The sequence below is a fragment of the Lepidochelys olivacea genome (assembly GCF_965140295.1).
Source record: "Lepidochelys olivacea isolate rLepOli2 genome assembly, chromosome: 10".
Classification (NCBI taxonomy): domain Eukaryota; kingdom Metazoa; phylum Chordata; order Testudines; family Cheloniidae; genus Lepidochelys; species Lepidochelys olivacea.
Window position 1 is genome coordinate 38,867,313 of NC_140420.1, and position 23,485 is coordinate 38,890,797.

At 44.5% G+C, this 23,485-nt stretch overlaps 1 protein-coding gene across 9 annotated transcripts in view; it reads left to right on the plus strand.

The window, feature by feature from the left end:
- The window catches only part of MAPK8IP3 (mitogen-activated protein kinase 8 interacting protein 3), a 156,264-nt gene that overhangs the window by 71,812 nt on the left and 60,967 nt on the right, over positions 1 to 23,485 (plus strand). For all 9 annotated transcript variants that reach the window (XM_084641154.1, XM_084641155.1, XM_084641152.1 and 6 more), the window contains 3 exons: positions 7,731 to 7,977; positions 9,424 to 9,526; positions 15,117 to 15,235. In XM_084641154.1, the coding sequence (XP_084497280.1) occupies positions 7,731 to 7,977; positions 9,424 to 9,526; positions 15,117 to 15,235 (469 nt within the window). The remainder of the gene's footprint in view (positions 1 to 7,730; positions 7,978 to 9,423; positions 9,527 to 15,116; positions 15,236 to 23,485) is intronic.

Below are 23,485 nucleotides of genomic sequence, written 5' to 3' on the forward strand. Positions count from 1 at the left end.
AAGACAGAGACCACCATGTGTCCATAACCCTTTGCAGCCTCTCCCTTTTGTACATCTGATCCTTTCTTATAACAGAACCCTGGGTAGGATGATAGATCTTCAGATGCTGATAAATTTGACATAGGGTGGAGGACTGGTTTTGACACAACTCATGTTTTTTGCCACTTTCTGATTTTTGTTTCAGTTCTAATTCCTGCTAGTTAGTGTTTTCTGCTGATGGAGTTTGACCTTGGTTGAGGGAAGTGTGTGTGTGCGCGTGTGTGAGCGAAGTTAAGCACCCCTCTTGACCAGATCCAATGCTGTTTATGAATCATTTGGTGGCGGAAATGATGGAACCAGTCTTCTGCTCCATCATGGGAACTGTGTCTCACTTGGGGCTGGGCATTCTGCTGCTGTGCCATAATCTGCCCTTTCTAGTTGATCTTTGTTTTAATCTTCCTGTCTTTCCGTTCATCTACACTAGACAAAAAACGTACTGCCACCACCACTGATGGTAGCAACACCTAATGCCTACAGTGTATCGAAAACGCTTTGTGTCATTATACAAATTGCTCAGCTGCTATAGAGTGATTGATACAGTGGATTGCATTGTGCCACTGTGGAGCAAGCCTTTATGTCACCTTCACAGTCTACACTGGTGATCTGCTTGCGTGGACAAGAAATCACAGCACTGCAGCTATACTAGTGCTGCTGGCCCTCCCACCGCCATCCTACAATGCTGTGCTTCTCCTTTCAATAACTGATTTGTGCAACGAGTCCCAGCAACTGTATCCCTAGCATCACCACCAACATCTTCCCCAAGCTAATGCCCTTTTGCCTAGGGTTCCACAAGATTCTCTTTCATAGAATCATAGAATATCAGGGTTGGAAGGGACCCCAGAAGGTCATCTAGTCCAACCCCCTGCTCGAAGCAGGACCAATTCCCAGTTAAATCATCCCAGCCAGGGCTTTGTCAAGCCTGACCTTAAAAACCTCTAAGGAAGGAGATTCTACCACTTCCCTAGGTAACGCATTCCAGTGTTTCACCACCCTCTTAGTGAAAAAGTTTTTCCTAATATCCAATCTAAACCTCCCCCACTGCAACTTGAAACCATTACTCCTCGTTCTGTCATCTGCTACCATTGAGAACAGTCTAGAGCCATCCTCTTTGGAACCCCCTTTCAGGTAGTTGAAAGCAGCTATCAAATCCCCCCTCATTCTTCTCTTCTGCAGGCTAAACAATCCCAGCTCCCTCAGCCTCTCCTCATAACTCATGTGTTCCAGTCCCCTAATCATTTTTGTTGCCCTTCACTGGACTCTCTCCAATTTATCCACATCCTTCTTGAAGTGTGGGGCCCAAAACTGGACACAGTACTCCAGATGAGGCCTCACCAATGTCGAATAGAGGGGAACGATCACGTCCCTCGATCTGCTCGCTATGCCCCTACTTATACATCCCAAAATGCCATTGGCCTTCTTGGCAACAAGGGCACACTGCTGACACACTGCTTTCCTCGAATCCTTTCCAGCAGGCCTGATAGCATTTGAGGTATTTGTGAAGCTGTGCCTGGAGCATGCTGGTCATTTCCCCCCAATTCCAGTAGGTGTGACAATAGCTGGTCTCTGCTGGAAAAATGTCAGCTAAAGTACACCAGCTTCTCTGAATGCATTATTTTAAAAAATCTGTTTGAATAAAATGCCTTTATAAACACATCCATTTATTAATATTAAACTGGGCAAAACGGAAGCTCCTGTAAAATAAAAGTTATAAACCACTAATGCTGTAAATAACACTAAAAATGTTGTGGCGGGGTGATGGGGCAAAGAGAGAAAGAAAATATTATATTTCAGCCTCGTATGTTACCCTGGCCTGTCCATGGCATCCTCATTGGGAGGTGCTTCATCAGCAATTTCCAAACACTTGAGGGAAAGACCGAAGAAGGAACATTGGAATGAAATTGCTTTGATTTTCCAGCTATCCTAACGAGGCCATACTGCCACCAAATGAAAGATGGATCTTAGTTCACATTCAGTGGCACTCCACCACCACTGATTTCCCCTTAGCTCCCTGGGCTACTGGCCTAGCAGTGTGAGGACATGGTATCTCAGGGCACATGCACAGGTCCTTGGGCAGGACTGAAACAATTCTTGGAACCCAACCACTGCTGTTCCTTCGAACCAGAAACTCGGGATTGGCTGGCATAATGGTATAAAAGTGTGATGGAACACTGACCCTGGAACCTTGGCCAAAATGCCCAGAATACCGTTCAGATCTCATGATAGTTTGCAAATTTCCAAAAAGCCCCTGTTCTGGAGAACTGTGCTGGGAACTGAGATAAGAGTCCCACAGTGCACTGGTGTGATCAAGGATTTTTCTATAAACTGATTTGCAGTCTGCCTGTGCTGCACCTCTGCTAGGAGACACAGTCCAACCAATACTTGCATGCACTCTTTATCCCCATGGCAGTGCATTCCCTAACACTTTCATTTAATCAGTTCTGTGTATCTTTTGCAGGGGAGAGTAGGGAGAAAGATGGAGTTGCATCCATTTTAATAGACTTGATGAGGCTGCTGCTCTGTAGCACAGAGACTAAAAGCTTCTTACCCATAGCTGTCTGCAATTTATCAGGAAATTCTGCAGAAAGTTAAATAAAACTATAGAAACCTTGAATTCTGAGTTCAGGCAGTGGAGGTTACTAACTGTATCTTTTTGGAATTTGTTTATGCTTGTATCAGGCAAAGAAATCAATTTATAATGGAAAGAAAATATTGTGCCTTGCTGACGGTGTTCAGCTATGAGCATATCCATCAGGTAACAGTGATAAATGTTCCGTGCTTGTTAAGAAAAGCCCAATTATGGGATACTGGGTTTAAGGAAGGTAGCCTCTTGGGGGTGGGTTATGGAAAATCCTGGATGCATATGTTGTTAAGGTAGATATCCTAAAGCAGAATCATTCATAGCTTGTGGAAGATATAGCATGAGTAAGTGTTGGGTAGTGGAGGATAATAAGTGGGTAATGGGTTCACTGATTGGGATGGAGGTATGCAAACCTCTTAATGGCTCTCCGTTAGGCAGTACTTTCTGCTTGAAGTATTATTTAATAAATGCTCTTGCTTGGCTGTTGAAATGCATTGCAGTGCTACAAATATTTTATGGTGACTTTACTATGCTTTTCTTTTGTGGTGCTCTAAGTTCTTTCTGTGTTGGGAACATAGCTGATGTTCCCCTGCTATCAGGTGCACACTGATAGCTTACCTGTCTGGTCTTTTTTCTTCTAACTCTCTGAGCTGATTTTTCATCTTCAAGAGTCTGATTATTAAATATTTTTACATTTTCATTATTATTATTATTTTGTATTTATTTATTGGTTTTTGCATCTTACTTTTTATAACTAGATTAGGTTTTGTTTTGCTTTTGTTTTTTTACATTTAACATTTTATATTTTGGAGATTTAGTCCTTAATGCTTTTTGGGTTTGTTTTTATGTACTGTATTTTCAGTGTTAAAACCATAGAATTGTGGCTACTCATGGTGACATATTACTCCTATGAATTTTGGGCTTTTGCAATGCATTTTGGAGGTCATGGCTACACATCTGAAGTTTAGGAGGCTCACAGGTCTGACTCTAGGTAAGTGGCGGCTATGGAGAGTATCCTTTTGTATGTGAAGGATTATGGAGATTGCCCCCTGGACTGTATGATAGCTAGTCAGTGAGGGAGATTTGGTGGTAGAGAGGGGAAGAAGGAATATCTCAGCAGTGTCTAGTAGAGTTCCTGGAAGGTTAAAAGGAATATCTTGGCTTTATCTAAGGGTTTTGAAGTGGATGTTCCCAAAGCAGACTGGTTGGCTGTGGAGAATATTCCATAAGTAAGTGGAAAATTAAGATGCATAACCAGCGGTGTGTGGTAGACCATGGTGGTTATCCCATGAGTATGTTTTGATTGAAGGGAAGCAGCAATGCATGGGGCATGCTTTTGAGACAGATGTGGAATAGGAGTAGCACCCATGGCATTGGTGGTTTAGTGTTTCTGAATATGGTTTCTTTGAATAAGGACTGAATTGCAGACTGGGCCACGTATCCATTTCAAAACTATGAGCTCCTTCTAGGCTGTGGTATTGAGAAGGATGATAGGCACAGTGCATGCAGCAACATCCCAGAACTCTGCCAAATGTCTCAGGCTCAGTTTCTGGGGGAGGGTTTTATTTACATTTTACACTGAATAACAGTGCATTTTTAGCCCCTTTGCTTCCAGGCCTTGGGAGTGCACTGGCAGGTGTTTGTCAAAGTAACGTAAGTCCCAATGCATTGGAGTTGTCCACAAAACCCTCTGATTTGATACTTTGCCCTTGCACATTAGAATGGAAGCACCCAGAATAGGAATTTTAAAAAGTTGTGAGCAGTCTAATATTCAAATATAGCAGCCTAAGTAAAATGTCTGTATTTCAAATTTGGTGCCCAAATCAGCAAGTAGATTCACAAATGACCATTTAATGCACCAAGATGATGATCTGAACATCCATACAGAAGAAGTGGGTGTGCTATTTGGGCTCACAATCCAAAAAAGTCAAGCAAAAAAAGTGGATAAAATTTGATAGCAACATTGTAAAAAAACAAACAAATTCAATTTCAGTGTCTGCACCATAAATAATCAGGAAATGGGTGTGGCACGGGACACTTGGTTTCCTTACTTCAGTATACTGCAGGAATGAGCATGGACAGGGAAACTTCAATGTGTTTCTAATTAAAGTAGTATGTCAATAACAGGTACTTTTTCTTTTTTTTTTTAAATAAAGAATGCATGGCTGCCAAGGGTTACATTGCCATTTTTTCCATTATCTTCATTCCCATCCCACTTGTAACTGTTTTGTTGCATCATAAAATCGTAAGGAAGGAGGACTGTAGAACAGACTTCCAAACAACTGAGGTGCAGACATCACAGTTCCAAGACTGTGAGGCCTAAGGTAGTAGCTAGTTTTAAAGAGTAATTAACAAACTAAGTAGAAGCAGGTTTCAGAGTAAGCTTCCTAGTAACTGCACAGAAGATAAGATGCAAATAAGGATGGCAATAACTATCGTAAGGAAACGGGAGGCGCGGGTGTATATCAAATGGCTTTTCTACCCAACTGGAAAACATTGTAGTATGTTGCTCTAGAAGTTCAGGCAATGCTTTAAGTGGCCTTGGGGTGGGAGGTGTGTGTGTGTCTGTCAGTGTGGTTAGAAACCCTGCCAAGAAGACCAGGGAGATCTCATTTGGGTCTGAGGCCAACTGGTCACCGGTGAGAAGGTGAACTTGCCGAGTCTGAAACAGTGCTTCCTTAATTGGCAAGCAGGGAGTGCAGCATCAAATGCTGTAGTATTCTTGAAAGCTTCCTATATTTTTTAGAATGTGGTAGGATGAGGAATGGGACCATAATTTATGTTGAACAGGGACTTGGTTGTGCACATTTCAGGTTGGAAATACATCTCAAGGGTTTATTTATGACATCTTTTGATTTCTGAACTCTTGGTCCTGTCTTTCATCCAGTTGGGGAGAACCACATGTGTTGTCATCCTGGGTCCATTCTACGTGAGCTGATACAGGCATGTAGCTCTCCCCTACTAGTGAAATAAGACCATTTCAGCTTGATTACCACTTTACTTCAGCTGCCTAGTATCAAAAATACATACCTGTCCCTTCAAATGAAGTCGTAGCATTAGAAATCTATTAAACAAGTTCTGTGCCAATGACCTACTGTAATGATGGATCCAGAGCATCTATGAGGCTGCTTCATAGAAGGCTGTATCACTTTCCAGAAATGATTGTGCTTTCCTTCTTGCACTGGGTATCTTGGAAGACATTGGCCTGATTTTTAGAAGTGCTGAGCACCCATAAATCCCTGTGAAGTCAAAGGGAGCTGCAGCTGTTTTTCACCTTTGAAAATCAGGTCACAATCCTTTATGAAAAAAGAAAAGGAGGACTTGTGGCACCTTAGAGACTAACCAATTTATTAGAGCATAAGCTTTCGTGAGCCACAGCTCACTTCCTCAGATGCATATCGTGGAAACTGCAGCAGGCTTTATATATACACAGAGAATATGAAACAATACCTATTCCCACCCCACTGTCCTGCTGGTAATAGCTTATCTAAAGTGATTTCCAGCACAAATCCAGGTTTTCTCACCCTCCACCCCCCCACACAAATTCACTCTCCTGCTGGTAATAGCTCATCCAAACTGACCACTCTTCAAGTTAAAATCCAAGTTAAACCAGAACATCTGGGGGGGGGGGGTAGGAAAAAACAAGAGGAAACAGGCTACCTTGCATAATGACTTAGCCACTCCAAGTCTCTATTTAAGCCTAAATTAATAGTATCCAATTTGCAAATGAATTCCAATTCAGCAGTTTCTCGCTGGAGTCTGGATTTGAAGTTTTTTTGTTTTAAGATAGCGACCTTCATGTCTGTGATCGCGTGACCAGAGAGATTGAAGTGTTCTCCGACTGGTTTATGAATGTTATAATTCTTGACATCTGATTTGTGTCCATTTATTCTTTTACGTAGAGACTGTCCAGTTTGACCAATGTACATGGCAGAGGGGCATTGCTGGCACATGATGGCATATATCAATGTGACTCAATGATATATGCCATCATGTGCCAGCAATGCCCCTCTGCCATATACATTGGTCAAACTGGACAGTCTCTACGTAAAAGAATAAATGGACACAAATCAGATGTCAAGAATTATAACATTCATAAACCAGTCGGAGAACACTTCAATCTCTCTGGTCACGCGATCACAGACATGAAGGTCGCTATCTTAAAACAAAAAAACTTCAAATCCAGACTCCAGCGAGAAACTGCTGAATTGGAATTCATTTGCAAATTGGATACTATTAATTTAGGCTTAAATAGAGACTTGGAGTGGCTAAGTCATTATGCAAGGTAGCCTGTTTCCTCTTGTTTTTTCCTACCCCCCCCCACCCCCCCAGATGTTCTGGTTTAACTTGGATTTTAACTTGAAGAGTGGTCAGTTTGGATGAGCTATTACCAGCAGGAGAGTGAGTTTGTGTGTGTATGGGGGTGGGGGGGATGTGAGAACCTGGATTTATGCAGGAAATAGCCCAGCTTGATTGTCATGCACATTGTGTAAAGAGTTGTCACTTTGGATGGGCTATCACCAGCAGGAGAGTGAATTTGTGTGGGGGGGTGGAGGGTGAGAAAACCTGGATTTGTGCTGGAAATCACTTTAGATAAGCTATTACCAGCAGGACAGTGGGGTGGGAATAGGTATTGTTTCATATTCTCTGTGTATATATAAAGCCTGCTGCAGTTTCCACGATATGCATCTGAGGAAGAGCTCACGAAAGCTTATGCTCTAATAAATTGGTTAGTCTCTAAGGTGCCACAAGTCCTCCTTTTCTTTTTGCGAATACAGACTAACACGGCTGTTACTCTGAAACCAATCCTTTATGAGTAGATCTCATATCTCACATAACTTCTGAAGACCTGAAATGCCATCTGTGTTGGTAATAAAGGAAGAGGGGGATCAGTATTTAGACCAGGTAGGATTTGCTTGCTGAGTTCTGCACAGGAACTTGCTATTCATTTGCAGTGCCAAGCAGGCACAATGAGCTCTGGGTGTTGAGTTTGTGGTACTCATTTCCCATAATTTGCTATAAAGGCATCCATCAATCCAGTAAATAAGAAATTATCTGAAACATATAGACGTGCTTTTTCCTTTCTGTTTTCTCCTTCTTTGTATTGCCATAGTGCCCAAATGATGAAATGTCTGAATCTGGGCAGTCTTCTGCAGCTGCCACTCCAAGCACCACTGGGACAAAGTCCAACACACCAACCTCATCTGTGCCCTCTGCTGCTGTCACACCCTTAAACGAGAGTCTGCAACCCATCAGTGACTACAGTGCCACAGCCAAAAACAATAAGAGGGCACGGGAAAAGCGGAACAGCAGGAACATGGAAGTGCAGGTCACCCAGGAGATGAGGAATGTCAGCATAGGTATGGCAGGTGTTTTCATCTGTATATATTCTTTGCTAGCCAACTTGTTGCATGTCTACTTTGATTTTACAATGCCCATGTATGTCTTTTATTAAATACTGGAAGAGGTCTGGGGGGACTGAAGGAATAACTAGCTTAGTTCAACTGAAAGACAATGCTCTCTGTTTATTAAGGGTACAGTTGGAAGTAGGGGACTAAAGGAGGGTGATATGCTCATTTATGCTTGATGGTAGGACTATGCTTGCTTTTTGGACAGTGGCATGTTTTGTGGAGGAAAAATAAAAGATTCATTGACATGGATCCAATTTCCAAGTGTATTGCAACTGACTTAGAGGAAATTTCTTCTGTAAAGCTCCCAAATGAGTTCCTGACAAAGTGAAACCACAAAACAGTAGAAAAATCTTGCGCTGTAGACTTTGACTGAGGATGCCAGTGTTGAAATCCCATTTTGTAATTATATTAGCAGGCTGCTTGCTACCAGGATCATAGTCCCCTGGCTGGCAGAAGGCAATGTAGTTCCTCAAGAAATACTTACATACTGGGTGCCTAACCAATAAGTCGGTATCTTTTTAGTGATGTAATTTAAGCCAGCATAGTATAATTCTCCGCACTGGGAGACAGACATAGAAGTCTCGGTTCTCTCCACTCTCCATCACTGGCCTGTATGGGTTGGCGGGAGCTTCATCTTTCTTCGTTCATCAAATAATGACTTCAGAACATGCATCATATTAGAAACAGATTAGGTTGCATGTATTTGGTACATTGCTACTTCCACTTCACAATTTCATATAATTAACAGTTAAATCAGATGTATGCATGAGAATTTGTATATTCAAGTTGTTCCTATTTAAAGTGATTCAGTCATGATTTATAACTCTAATTTTTGTTATAGAATAAATTATTGTATGTTTTTATATCTTTTACAATGTTGCAAAATGAGAGGGAGGTTTTTACTGAGAGATTAAAAGGACATTATTTGGTGTTGAATCTTTCTTAAGTGACCGTAACTGTGCCCGAAAAAGATGACCTCATTTAAAACAGTTTTACCTTTAGAATTCTGGAGTTATTTTTAAAGTTTAATATCCAGAAGTACTTCTTTACCCCAGCCCAGTTACCCCACTGGCTGATGGTATTGCCACTGGCATGCTTCCAAGAATCCCCTATTTCTCACACCTGCTCATGATGGTAGATCCCACTTCTATCTTTCCCCAGGAATTTTGGAACACACCTTCCCAGCTGTAGTTTGTGACTCACTAGAAATCCATCTACACTCTAACTTTAACACTTTGCACATGGTACCATAGCAATCTTGAGAGTGCTCCCCATTATCCTTTTTGATACCCAAACAGTTTAAGACCAGTCAGAGAATACAGTCCCTAGAGTGGAACAACTGTTGGCCTTCTATTCTGCTGGATTTGTCTCTTATCTGTGTATTATCTTTTGTAGGAATGGGTAGCAGTGATGAGTGGTCTGATGTTCAGGATATCATAGACTCTACGCCAGAGCTGGACATGTGCCAGGACCCCCGACTAGAGCACACTGGAAACAGGTACTTGCTTTTATCTTTTGTAAGTATGCTATTTACTCTCCTTCATGTAACTTTGAGGACTGAAGAGAGACTCTGGGTTAAAGAGTTTGTGTAATTAATGCTGCATAGAACTATGATACATGTTAATGCGGTGGAGACACTGGTGTATGAGCAATCATTGGATCCTTACTTCCTCTGCCTAGTGCATAATGAAGGATCCCTCAGGCACAAAACTCCCTGTTACCATGGCAAGAACACAAGCTCAAAGTCTGTGTGAGAAATCTCCTCCAGATGATCCACAGTTGGACTGGTTTCAGACAGTACAGTTTGCCATGCTCCAATGAGAGAAGGGAAGGTGGCATGATAAAAGAGAGAAGACAGACTAACGAGGTATGGGGTTTATGGGCTGAAGTGGTGAGACCTCACCTTGTATACTGTGTGCAGTTCTGGTCTCCCATGTTTAAGAAGGATGAATTCAAACTGGAACAGGTACAGAGAAGGGCTACTAGGATGATCCAAGGAATGGAAAACTTGTCTTATGAAAGGAGACTCAAGGAGCTTGGCTTGTTTAACCTAACTAAAAGAAGGTTGAGGGGAGATATGATTGCTCTCTATAAATATATCAGAGGGATAAATACCGGAGAGGGAGAGGAATTATTTAAGCTCAGTACCAATGTGGACACAAGAACAAATGGATATAAACTGGTCATTGGGAAGTTTAGACTTGAAATTAGACAAAGGTTTCTAACCATCAGAGGAGTGAAGTTTTGGAATAGCCTTCCAAGGGAAGCAGTGGGGGCAAAAGATCTGTCTGACTTTAAGATTAAACTGGATGAGTTTATGGAGGAGATGGTATGATGGGATAACATGATTTTGGTAATTAAATATTCATGGTAAATAGGCCTAATGGCCTGTGATGGGATGTTAGATGGGGTGGGATCTGAGTTACACAGGAAAAAATTTTCTGTAGTATCTGGCTGGTGAATCTTGCCCATATGCTCAGGGTTTAGCTGATCGCCATATTTGGGGTCGGGAAGGAATTTTCCTCCAGGGCAGATTGGAAGAGGCCCTGGAGGTTTTTTGCCTTCCTCTGTAGCATGGGGCACGGGTCACTTGCTGGAGGATTCTCTGCCCCTTGAAGTCTTTAAACCATGATTTGAGGACTTCAGTAGCTCAGACATAGGTGAGAGGTTTTTCGCAGGTGGGTGAAATTCTGTGGCCTGCGTTGTGCAGGAGGTCAGACTAGATGATCATAATGGTCCCTTCTGACCTTAGTATCTATGAATCTATGAAAAGAGAAGAAGCCAATTGTCTAGTAAACAGTCAGTCCTGAATTACATTTCAAAATCCAGATCCTTCTCAGGTTTCATAGAATATGAGGGTTGGAAGGGACCTCAGGAGGTCATCTAGTTCAACCCCCTGCTCAAAGCAGGACCAATCCCCAATTTTTTTCCCCCAGATCCCTAAATGGCCCCCTCAAGGATTGAACTCTCAACCCTGGGTTTAGCAGGCCAATGCTCAAACCACTGAGCTATCCCTCCCCCCACGTATAGGTTTGCCATATATAGGTTGGCACCCGACAATGAGTGACCTTTTTGGTGAAGTCCTCTGTTGCTATGGTTTATGCTTGATTAGAACACCAGCTTCCCCTTAAGTGGGGGGTTGCCTGAAGGCCATTCATTTGGTGCATCAGTGCTGCCAGACATATAATAGCCTAGATGTATGTATGGCAAAGAGAGGCAATAAAGGGCAAGTGTTTTATATGCATATGGTGAGTGGTCTTTATTTGGACAAGCAGCGTACAGGGGAGGAGACATGAAGAATTTTGATGATGCAGGAACGAGGAGTGAAGTTTCCTCTTAGGATGGCATGGCCAGAATGTGTGAGAGACATGTGTAATATTCTGAGAACAACAGCAGGAGGAACCACTGTAGCAGAGCCAGTTGTGTGTGTTGTATGCCATGAGAGTGGCTGATGTTCAGACTGATTATTCTTCATCTCATGAATAGAGAAGAATCCCAGGGATGCAGCTACAAGGAGAGAGCCCTTTAATCAAGGAAATCTGTGCACCAAGACGACAGATTGCGGGCGGCCAGCTGGAAACACAAAGTACAATGGGGTTACTGAGCCTTGGACTTGCTGCTTTATCATGCATAATGCTTTCTAAAGTTTCAGTTATTAAATTGGTCAATCCAGAAGTGGTCCTCTTGCTGTTTTTGCTGCCCACTAGTGAGGGTGTCTCTCTTGGAATATGTTGGGCTGCAGCACTGGTATTTATCTCCAATTCTTCAGTGGTATCAGATAGTTGAAGGCTGCTAGTATAGCCATGGCAGTAAAAAAAAAAAAATCCATGTCATAGAATGATAGAAGATTAGGGTTGGAAGAGACCTCAGGAGGTCATCTAGTCCAACCCCCTGCTTAAAGCAGGGCCAACACCAACTAGATCATCCCAGCCAGGGGTTTCTCAAGCCTTAAAAACCTCTAAGGATGGAGATTCCACCACCTCCTTAGAGTAACCCATTCCAGTGCTTCACCACCCTCCTAGTGAAATAGTTTTTCCTAATATCCAACCTAGACCTCCGCCACTGGAACTTGAGACCTTGTTCAGTCATCTGCCACCACTGAGAACAGCCGAGCTCCATCCTCTTTGGAACCCGCTGTGACAGGTCCGGCACCGCAGCGCCCCTTTGTGGCAGGATGGGGTGGAGAGGCCTCGCCACTCTTACGTTGCCACACCCATACTGTAAGGGCGTTCCAATGTGGCCCAATGGCCGGTTTCCCTGTACTCGTCCCTTAGTCAGGGTAGTGGGACCTAATGGCTTGAGTCCATGTGTCACTTTGAGTATCGGGTGGTGTGGCCTGACGGCCAGGGTCCACATAAATCGCTCCCTGCGTTGGAGCGGTGCGGCATAGCAGCCGGAGTCTATACAATCCCCCAGGCAAGCGGGGTGGTGTGGCCTAGTGGCCAGAGTCTAGATAACTTGCCCCACACGTCAGGGCAGTGTGGCCCAACGGCCAGAGTCCATATAATTCCCTCTCAGGCAGGGAAGTGTATCCCAATGGTAGTGTGTGTGGGGGTTAGGGGGACCTGGGCCCACCCTCTCCACCGGGTCCTGACCCCAGGCTCTCCTATTGGCAGGGTTTCCCCTTGCGCTTAGCTCGGCGGGGATCCGCCCGCAACACGCCGAGTGTCAGTGCAGCTTTAACGCTGCCCATCTCTAAAATGTCCCTGGGTCACTTCCTACCCGCAATGTCGTCTTCTCCACTCCGGGGAGGGGGATCCTCTGGTCCGTCCCCTCCTGCCAAGACCTCCGTCTGGGATGTTAGGTGTCTCCCGGCTTGGTTGGTCCCTGGATCCAGGAGCTTTGGCTGTCCCTCCTCAGAAGCTCCTTCTCCTCCAGTGGTCAGCCCAGACTGAGCACCTTTGCAGGCTTTTATACCTATTCTCCAGTTGGAGCATGCCCAGCAGGGCTTCCAGGGCGGGGCTTCCTCTGCCAGGAAGGAAGGGTTAACCCCTGCGATACCAGTGCAGGGCCACTGTGCCCCGTCACACCCACCTTCAGGTAGTTGAAGGCTGCTATCAAATCCCCCCTCACTCTTCTCTTCTGCAGACTAAAGAACCCCAGTTCCCTCAACCTCTGCTTGTAATCATGTGTCCCAGCCCCCTAATCATTTTCATTGTCCTCCACTGGACTCTCTCCAATTTGTCCACATCCTTTCTGTAGTGGGGGGCCCAAAACTGGATGCATTACTCCAGATGTGACCTCACCAGTGCCGAATATAGGGGAATAATCACTATCTGCAGGCAATGCTCCTACTAATGCAGCCCAATATGCAGTTAGCCTTCTTGACAACAAGGGCACACTGCTGACTAATATCCAGCTTCTCATCCACTGTAATCCCCAGGTCCTTTTCTGCAGAACTGCCACTTAGCCAGTTGGTCCCCAGCCTGTAGCAGTGCATGGGAATCTTCTGTCCTAAGTGCAGAATTCTGCACTTGTCTGTGTTGAATCTCATCAGATTTCTTTTGGCTCAGTCCTCCAATTTGTCTAGGTCACTCTGGACCCTATCCCTACCCTCCAGCATATCTACCTCTCCCCCCAGTTTATTGTCATCCGCAAACTTGCTGAGGGTGCAATCCATCCCATTATCCAGATCATTAATGAAGATGTTAAACAAAACCGGCCCAGAACTGACCCCTGGGGCCTTCCGCTTGATACTGGCTGCCAACTAGACATCGAGCTGTTGATCACTACCTGTTGAGCCTGATGATCTAGCCAGCTTTCTATCCACCTTATAGTCCATTCATCCAATCCATACTTTTTTAACTTGCTGGCAAGAATACTGTGGGAGACCGTATCAAAAGCTTTGCTAAAGTCAAGATATATCATGTCCACCGCTTTTCCCATATCTACAGAGCCAGTTATCTCATCATAGAAGGCAATCAGGTTGGTTAGGCATGACTTACAACTGGCCAGCAGAGTATGCCTCATCTTGTCAGACACAGCTGACCACAGTGCCCCATGGATTCATGACCTCCAGGCTAGATTACTGAAATTTAGTATACCTAGGAGTGAAGCTACACAACCTGAGATAAGTTCCAGTGGTACTGAACATTGTTGTCTGTCTGCTTAGCAGAATGCTGTGAACATACCACCCAGCTGCTCCACTTTCTGCATTGATTCCCAGTACAGTAGAATGCAGTTCAAGGTGTTTATTCCAGTATTCAAACCAGTCCATGGGATTGGCTCTGGTTACCTGAAGGTTGCCTCTTCCTCAATGATCATGACCTCCTAAACCACCTGTTTTCCATTGGAGCCATGAAACAGTCAACAAATAAGAGGAAGCTCATGTGTGCAGGAAAGAGAACTTTCACAGGAATCAGACCAAGAATCTGGAACTTGCTCCCAACTGAGGATAAAAAAGACCTTGCTGTTTCCAATACTAAATGTAAGGTTCATCTCTTTGATTACCTTTTCCTAAATAAGTCCTTCATACACTCACACATATATAGCCGTGCATACATGCTCACTAGAAGAACAAATTTCAGAGTAGCAGTCGTGTTAGTCTGATTCCGCAAAAAGAAAAGGAGTACTTGTGGCACCTTAGAGACTAACAAAGAACAAACAAATCCCTACAGGTGGGTAGTGGGTGCCTGCCATGTACCTGAACTGATGGAATTATAGGATTGAATGGGTGGTCTCCAAGATCTACGGTAAAACAAATGAATACTAATCATCAGAGTTAGGAGCTCCAATTAGTAGGAAACATTCTGGTTTTTATATAATCAGTATAAAACAGTATGATTTTTAAAGGAGTTTCACATTAATCTGTTGATCTGAGCTGGGCCTGCTATGCTGATCTATGGGACACTGGTGGTATATCTTTCATATTTGGAACCCTGAACGATACTTATCCTTGATATGAGGCGTAAGGTATATTTATCCCTTACATAGTAAGTCCATGGTCTCAGCCCTATGGTGAATGAATAGAAAGATATCTGTATTTTGATTGCAGTGATCTACTTTGTTCGATAATTCAGGAGAGGAATCTTCTAGCTAAAATATTTCCAAGTAACAAGATTCCTTCTTTTTATTTCCTCCAACAACAGCCCAACACAGGGGATTGTGAACAAAGCTTTCGGCATCAACACAGACTCTCTGTATCATGAACTTTCCACAGCAGGGTCAGAGGTCATTGGGGATGTGGATGAAGGAGCAGATCTGCTAGGTAAAAATATTTATAAAAACCGTGTTCACTCCACTGTAGTTAGGGCTGAGTGACAGCTTTAGAAACAGACAATTTTCTTTCTTCCTTTCAGAATTGTGACTCCTTGTCAATAAAAACAATTTGGGATGGAATTTGGGACAATCTAGGAATGAAATATGTAATAATCATAATAAAACTAACAAAAAGTCATTTTAATAGCTTTGGGATTTGTTTTGTTAGGGCTATGTTTGTCTGTATGCATAAGTTAATTTTTGTGTGTGTGATTCTCTTGCACAAACTCCCTGGAAAAACAATTGTGCTTCCTTATATTTCACCACCCAAAGATAACTTTACAGACACTTGCAACTGAATATGAAGTGACGGGTTTTTTTGAGTGATATAGATTTGAAAACAGACCATTGTTCTGCAAGAAAGTAACCACTTTTCTAATTTTATAAAAACTTCAAAAAATTTTCTCTTTTTATACAGAAATATTATAGCCTATATTGTATGTTTTACTCTGCTGTAGAGAGTGTGAAAAATGACGCAGTACACCTTTTAGAGCAGGGGTGGGCAAACTTTTTGGACCAAGGGCCACATCTGGGTGAGGAAATTGCATGCAGGGCCATGAATTTAGGGCTGGGGCAGGGGGTTGGGGTGCAGGAGGGGTGCGAGGTGCGGCAGGGGGCTCAGGGCAGGGGGTTGGGGTGCAGGAGGGGTGTGCAGTGTGGCGGGGGCTCAGGGCAGGGGGTTGGATGCAGGAGTGGTATGGGGTGTGGCAGGGGGCTCAGGGCAGGGGGTTGGGGTGCAGGAGGGGTGTGAGGTACAGCAGGGGGCTCAGGGCAGGAGGATGGGGTGCAGGAAGGGTGCGGGGTGCAGCTGGGGGGTTCAGGGCAGGGAGTTGGGATGTAGGAGGGGTGTGGGGTGCAGCAGGAGGCTCAGGGCAGGGGGTTGGGGTACAGGAGGGGTTCAGAAGGGAGCTCAGGGTAGGGGTTGGGGTGCAGGGCTCTGGCCCAGCAGAGGCGCGCATGGGGCCAGGGCATGCTCCCTGCCTGGGCAGAGGGCTCTGCACGCTTTCCTCGCCTGTGGGTACCTTCCCCAAAGCTCTCATTGGCCGAGGTTCCCCATTCCCAGCCAATGGGAGCTGTGGAGGGCAGTGCCTGCAGGCGAGGGCGGCGCGTATAGTCCTCTGTCGTTCCCCTCCCGCCCCAGAATGTGGTGCTGGCTGCTTCTGGGAGCAGTGTGGGGCCCGCAGTGCCATGGGGGTGGCAATCCCGCAGCTGGATCCGGCCCGCGGGCCATAGTTTGCCTACCCCTGTGTTAGGGCAATCTTGGAAGGGGCTTATTATGTCCTGAAGCCTGGGCACATCATCTGAGGTTCCTGACCAGGACTTTGGAACAGCCAAAGAAGGGAATCTATCCCAGGTTGTAGACTGAGCCCAGTGCCTCCTGGGGTAGAACTTTGGGTGTCTAGGCCCCAGTTCATGAGAGCACTTAAGCACATGATTAAGTCCCATAGAAGTTAATACAGTGCAGATATGATAGACAAAGCCTATAGTTATGTACATCATTCTCAAATCTCAATGTCTTGATTTAAGGAGTTCTCCAGTAACTTGAGACATAAGAGGGCTCTTAGAGAATGCCTTATGTGTTCTGAGTATAAGCAAGAGAGGTATTTGAAAGCATTAAGTGTGTAGGGCGAATATATTTTCTTTCTGGTTGTCTCTTGAGCTTGCTGAAATGACAAAGGCTCATGGCCTATCTCATCATTAGTTCTGAAAATACAGCATTCACCAAAGTACTTTGGATGTAGATTCAGTTAAGCCAGTTCGTGATCTTGTTGCAAAATTGCAATGGACCCTCTCTGCAAAAAATAAAAAGATATTTAAATCACCTTTGACAAGAACAGACTATGAGCCTTGTATCTGAACCCTCTAAGGCCTCAAGGGTGTGTTGCTGCATAGGTGATGGTTTATAGCCTATGTATTGCAGTACCTTTGCAGCATTTAGAACAGCTGCATTGTGCAGCAGCAGCAGCAGATCACAAAAATGCTGGCCAGTGCCTGAGTCCTAAGGCATTTATTGTTTAGATTCTGATGCAGGACTGATGAAGAATTTTGGAGGAGAGCCCAGTTGAAAACAACTCATTGTTACTGCGGCTCTTGGCTTGTATATTATGGGAGGTGGTACCTTGGCAGACATTTATTATAATTATGTTTACCAGCTCTTATGGAAGAATATGTCTGATCAAGGGTGAAGCATGAGTAGTACTTTGAGTGCTTGCTCATATTAATTCCAATTAGGTGTGTGCACGCTGCGTGCATGGCTGTCGGAAAGCTTTTCCCTAGCAGCATCCGTCGGGTCGGCCATGGAGCCCCCTAGAGTGGTGCCTGCATGGCGTTCAATATATACCCCTGCCGACCCGGCGCTCCCTCAGTTCCTTCTTACCACCCGTGACGGTCATTGGAACTGTGGCATCTTGCTCTGCAAGTTCTCCACATTTCCCTAGCTCTATAGATAGTTGTTGTTGTTAGCTTGGTTTGTAGTTCTTGGTTTTGGTTTTAGTTCATGTTAGTCGGGTTGGAGGGTTACCCTCCACCCTGACTTTTCTTCTCGGGGCTCCATGCCCAAGTGCCTGGGATTCAAGCCCTGCGAGTCCTGCTCTAAGCCCATGCCAATGGGTGAACCCCATGACTCTTGCCTAAAGTGTCTGGGGGAGGCTCATCAATCTGAAAAGTGCAGGATCTGCAAAGGGTTTCGTCCTCGGACTAAAAAGGAGCGGGACTTTCACTTGAAGCAGTTCCTTATGGAGGCAGCATTTAGTCTCCGGCCTCCTTCGGTGTGGCAGGACCTGGCAACGAGCTCTTCGGTAGTGGAGGTGGCACCGCGGTTGGACTCTGACTGAGACCTGCGGCACCGCTGCTCCCCGGCACTGCAGTCAGTGACATCGGCTCGGCACCGCTCCCACTCCCTGGGACAGAAGTGGCACCGGAAGCTGGAGAAGGGTAGCTCTCCTGCACAGAGACCTGCTTCCCTGGAGCCAGTCACTGGGGCACATCCTGGAGGGGAGCGCCCGGGAGCAAAGGCCATAGCCCCAGCACCGTCGATTCTGGCCACACGGGGGGAACCACTGAGTCCGGTGCCACTGGACTCCCCAACCTGCAGCGTGGTGGAAGTCCAGCTGCCTTCTACCCTGGACACCTTTGCGGCGGTGAGGGACCTTGTCGCCATGACAGCATTGTGGTCTCCTCTGCTCCACGCCAAGGCCCCAGTGCCCCTGCGGACGGCACTGTCTCGGGGCAAGCAGGCTTTGATCTACCGATGGGCTCCATTGGCACCTGTGGTTGAGCTTCAGCACTGTTCCCGTTCTCGGCACCATTCCCGTTCCCGACACCGGTTGTACTTGCACCGGTCATACTCGCGGCACTGCTTGAGCTCGTGTCGGTGCTCCTGATTGTGCCCCTGGTCGCCGTCATGGAGCAGATCCTGGACCCAGCGCCGGTCCTGGTGCCGTTTGTCATCTTGGCCTAGCTCCAGGCAATGGCGCCGATCCATGTCCCAGTACCACTTCAGGTCTTGGCATCACTCCCTAGGTTCACGGCACCACTCCATGCAGAACTGGAATTAATTTGCAAACTGGACACCATCAAATTAGACCTGAATAAAGACTGGGAGTGGATGGGTCACTGCAAAAACTAATTTCCCTCTGCTGATACTCACACCTTCTTGTCAACTGTTTGAAGTGGGCCACCTTGATTGCATTGGCCTCGTTAGCACTACAAAAGTTATTTTCCCTCTCTTGGTATTCACCCCTTCTTGTCAACTGTTGAGAATAGGCCACTTTCACCTTAATTGAATTAGCTCATTAGCACTGACCCCCTACTTGGTAAGGCAACTCCCATCGTTTCATGTGCTGTGTATTTATATCTGCCTACTGTATTTTCCACTCCATGCATCTGATGAAGTGGGTTTTAGCCTATGAAAGCTTATGCCAAAATAAATTTGTTAGTCTCTAAGGTGCCACAAGGACTCCTCATTGTTTTTACTTTTTCTATGGAAAGGTTTGTCCTTCCTAGAGATCAACCAGGAGAATGAACCTGTCACCAAGGAAGAATTTCGAAGACCTCCAGGATCACTCTGAAAGCTTCTGATTTTTCATCTTACATACCCAAGTTGTTACACCAAGAAACATATTAAAGCATGCCCTCACCAGCTGTCTTACTGAGGATCATAGAATAGGATTTTTCAGTAACCAGTTTTTTTGTGATTCTGCCCTAGACAATTTTCTGGTTCTGATTAGAACAACAGAACTCCATACAATCATCAGGAGGCCTCTGTGGCTCATCGCTGGAGGATGGATACTGCTTACAGTCTCAAAGCTGTGGTAATGACGCTGGCCATCTAGGTGGGGAGGCTTTTATGGATTCCCTTACAAGCCTGGGAAATGGGATGAAGTGAGGCCTGTCTGTTTCCTGGAAATGATGTTACTCTATTTAGGCCTTTTGTTGGGTTCTGGTCACCTAATCTAAGGGAAGTTTTGAGTTGGATGATATGACACACACATTGCTAGGATGGGGTGAGGGAAAGGAGGCAGGTAGAAGATTTTAGATGTTATACTTTTATATTTAATCCATCATAAGTTTTAGATGGCTCTGACTATAAATACTTTCTCAAACTCACAGACAAAAAGACTAATTTAGTTTACTGTTTCTTCTGCCCTCACACACTCAAAGTTCTAAAGATCTTTGATAAAGCTGCAGTTTAGCCAAGAAGAAGCTAGGGCTTGATTGTAGTAAATCTGTCCATTTTTCTGCTCTTATCTGACAAGTTGTTATCTCTGGGGCACTTATTTTTCCTTCAGCCCGACTACAGCCTGAAGAATCACAGAGAAAATGCACGATGTAGACATGGATCAAACAGTGGAGAGAGAGCTCAACAGGATCCAGAAATTAAGAAGCATTCTTTCTATTTTTGGACCGGATTCTGAATTCTCACTGTGTAAATCAATGGAAGCCAGTGGAGTTATTTCAGACAATCACCAGTCAAGCCTTGATTCTCATATATGGAGACCCAAAAATGGGTGCAAAGTCTTCCAAATGTATTTTTTCCCAGGTGGATTGAGATTCTTAATATCTGAGAAATGTCATTTGTGAAGCCTTTAAAACAACAGATGTCTACAGAAGTTATTTTTGTACAATCCTCAAGAAGCATGTCTATCTCCTGGTTGGAGGGATTTCAGTCTGCCTTTCTGGATGTTTGCAAAGCTAGCTTTGGACTATCATCTCTTGGCACTCTTTTTTGCAGTTTTGGGGAGAATGGTCTAAATTCATTGGTTAAATCCAGATTTCTCATTGCTTAGTTATAGCTTCATATACATTTGTTCATGTAAGGATGTAGTTCAGAGAGTGGTGTGGAATATAAACAATTATTTACTAGTAATAATTGTTAATTGAATTCCCCTCTTTCCAACTACAACCCTATGAACATTCTTCCTCATTTAATCCTACATGTTCATTTTTTACTCCTATAATCTCACTGTATTTACTGTAGGTACAGTATGTGTGTCTCTCTCTCACACACACACAAACACCTTTCCTGTTTTCACTGCCCATAAAAATCTGGAAGTGAAGGGTGAGGGGCAAAATGAATGCTGGTTATGGGCTATGGGAGGGTCCTTCTTTTCACTGCTAGGTGACCTGGCAGTGTTTACTTTGGTGACCTTGCTTTTCATAAAAGGGGTTTTGTGATGAAGAGAGAGATTCAGCTAATATACTAGTGGTAAGTTATATGTTATTTCATCACAGAAGTTGAAGCCAAATAACAAAGCCAGTCCCAGTGTTGGGGTAAAAAGACTGTTTTAAATACTAATGGCTGTCTTTGCAGGTTAAGGCATCCTTTGACTACATCATTGGTACGATGAGATATGGTTGGGAAAGACAAATATATCATTCACTTAGGTGAGGAGGAGGAGTGGGCGGGATGTGTGAACTAGCCTTTGGCCAGCAGTTTTAAATAGAACATATCATAGGAAAACAAAGGTTCATCTAGCATAGGAAGACACAGCCTCATCAGATTCTTGTCTGCAAAACTGACAACCAAGGCATGTGGTTCCAGGTTCATTGTGGATTATCTTCCCTTGATTTTTTTTTTTTTTTATGTTCTGTATGTAGAGTCATGCCATCTGCAGTCATGGCAGGTCCTGTCCTTACTATTTCATGCGTTTTGACATTGAAATGGCTGAATCATTGTTAATTTTTTTAACAAAATTTTGATTTTGTTGGTTTCAGTCACTGATTGATCCTTTTTTCACTTCCTTTTCTCCCCTGTCTCTCTGTGCTTCGCTGGACATGGCCCTTAGGGGAGTTCTCAGGTGTGTATCTCTCCTCTGTTCAGTTTCCTTGTTTTTCCTTATCCTTGTTGAGTTTAGATTGAATGATGTGGTATACACATGATACTCCCCTGCTGCTGTCCAATCACAGTTGGCTTTGCAGCCTTTGTTCTGCCTTTTTCTGATTTGGTTGGCTTGGACTGATAGGTCCTGATATAATAGAACATCTCTGCTTTATGCTCACATGCCTGCTATGTCTTGATAAGCTTTTTTTTTTTTTTTTGGGCTGGGGGGTGGCTTTCTGTAGAATCACTCCATTCTCTTAATAAGACCATGGGAACACCCTACTATGTCTTTCCCTCTAGTCTGGGGTGGAAAGTTCCTCTTTGTCAGGGCAGGAGCTGTACCCCAAATCCAATCCAGGTGGGCACAGAAATCTAGCTTAGGCTCTTCTCCTTACTCTAAATGAATGAAGATTGAGATGGACTTGAAAGTGGCAGAACTTCTGCTCTTTGTTGAAGCCTTGTCCTCCTGGCTAAACATTTTGCAGATGCTGTCTCTGTACCTGCCTATTACGCTGTTTTTGTAAAGGAAACTCACTGCCTTAGGGCCACATTCTGCCATCAGAAGAAGTCCCTGGGAGCCCTACACTTGGAGAATTCGCTCCTTCTCTTACAGTGCACTTAGGGCCTGATCCAGTTCCCAAGTTGGATTGGGCCTTTACTGCCTATCCAAGGCAGTCGATGTGCAGACACAAATGTCTTTAGAGGCAGCACAGACATGCTGAGTGACTTCATGTCCCATCGACTCCCTGGGAGTTGAGAAAGCCAGTGCCTCTCAGGGTTGGGCCTGCAGAACACTGAGAGAGCTTTGCCAAGGAAAGGGAAAGCAGCATGCATCTTCCTTTCTTTTGGTCTGGATTTTCTTTATCATTCTCCCATGAAAGACTAAAGCCTAAGATATTTCCCTGGGAAAAACCTCACTGAAGTGAGTGGGCATGTGGAATGTTCCTGTGTAAGGAAATGGGCTTGACCCTATGTATAGAGAGGAAGGGCACCCTGGATATAAACTATGATTTCCCCCCATTTTAATTTCCCTCTCCTGCTGTCTTTCCCTTGTCCTGTCCATGCTGTCTGGTTAGTTGCCTTTGTTGTTGGGGTGGGAGGCCCAAAGATGCCTCATAACTCAGGGCAAACGATTAAGATGGAAATGGAAATCCTGTGAAGCATATTCTGATATCTCAGGCTTTAAATCCCTGGTAGGCCAAGCTCTAGTGAGCAGGTTATAGACTTGCCCCTACTGAGCATCACAATGTACACCATGCACACGTACATGAGTATGTGTCACACGCATCATAGTATGTACCATGCACACATACTCATACAGACTGATGAGCTGTTCTATTTGCTGTTTACAGTTTGGTACTTAATGGCTGCTTTTTTCTCTTCCTTTCTTCCTCCCCTTTGTCCCCATCTCTTTCTGTTTCCCCTTCTCGTATGGGATGGCTCTCATAGTGCGGGATGATTTCTTTGGTAAGGCAAAGGCCATTTTTAAAATATGTTTTTTCTTAACTCCTTTTGTCCACCCAACATCTCTTCATGCTTCTTGAGTTCTCTTGGTTTTGTTTTTTGTGGTGGTGGTGTCATCTCTTAGACACAGGAGACAATAACTCAGTTTCTGTGGATTTGGGCTTCTCTTTTGTTTCTGGATGTAGTTGATTATCCACTTTGATGCTTCAGACTGTGACTGTCTGTCTGGATATGGAAGATCTATAGTATGGGATGACTATAAAATCTCTCTCTCTTCCTAGGTTTTTCCTCACTTCGATTGTATGCAGGGGAACATGAAAAGATCTCCTTTTAATCCCAGACCAGAGTTCTCTTCATATAGATAGGATTGTCCCTCTGCTAACTTCTCAGAGCTTCCCCACTCTGTGCACTAAG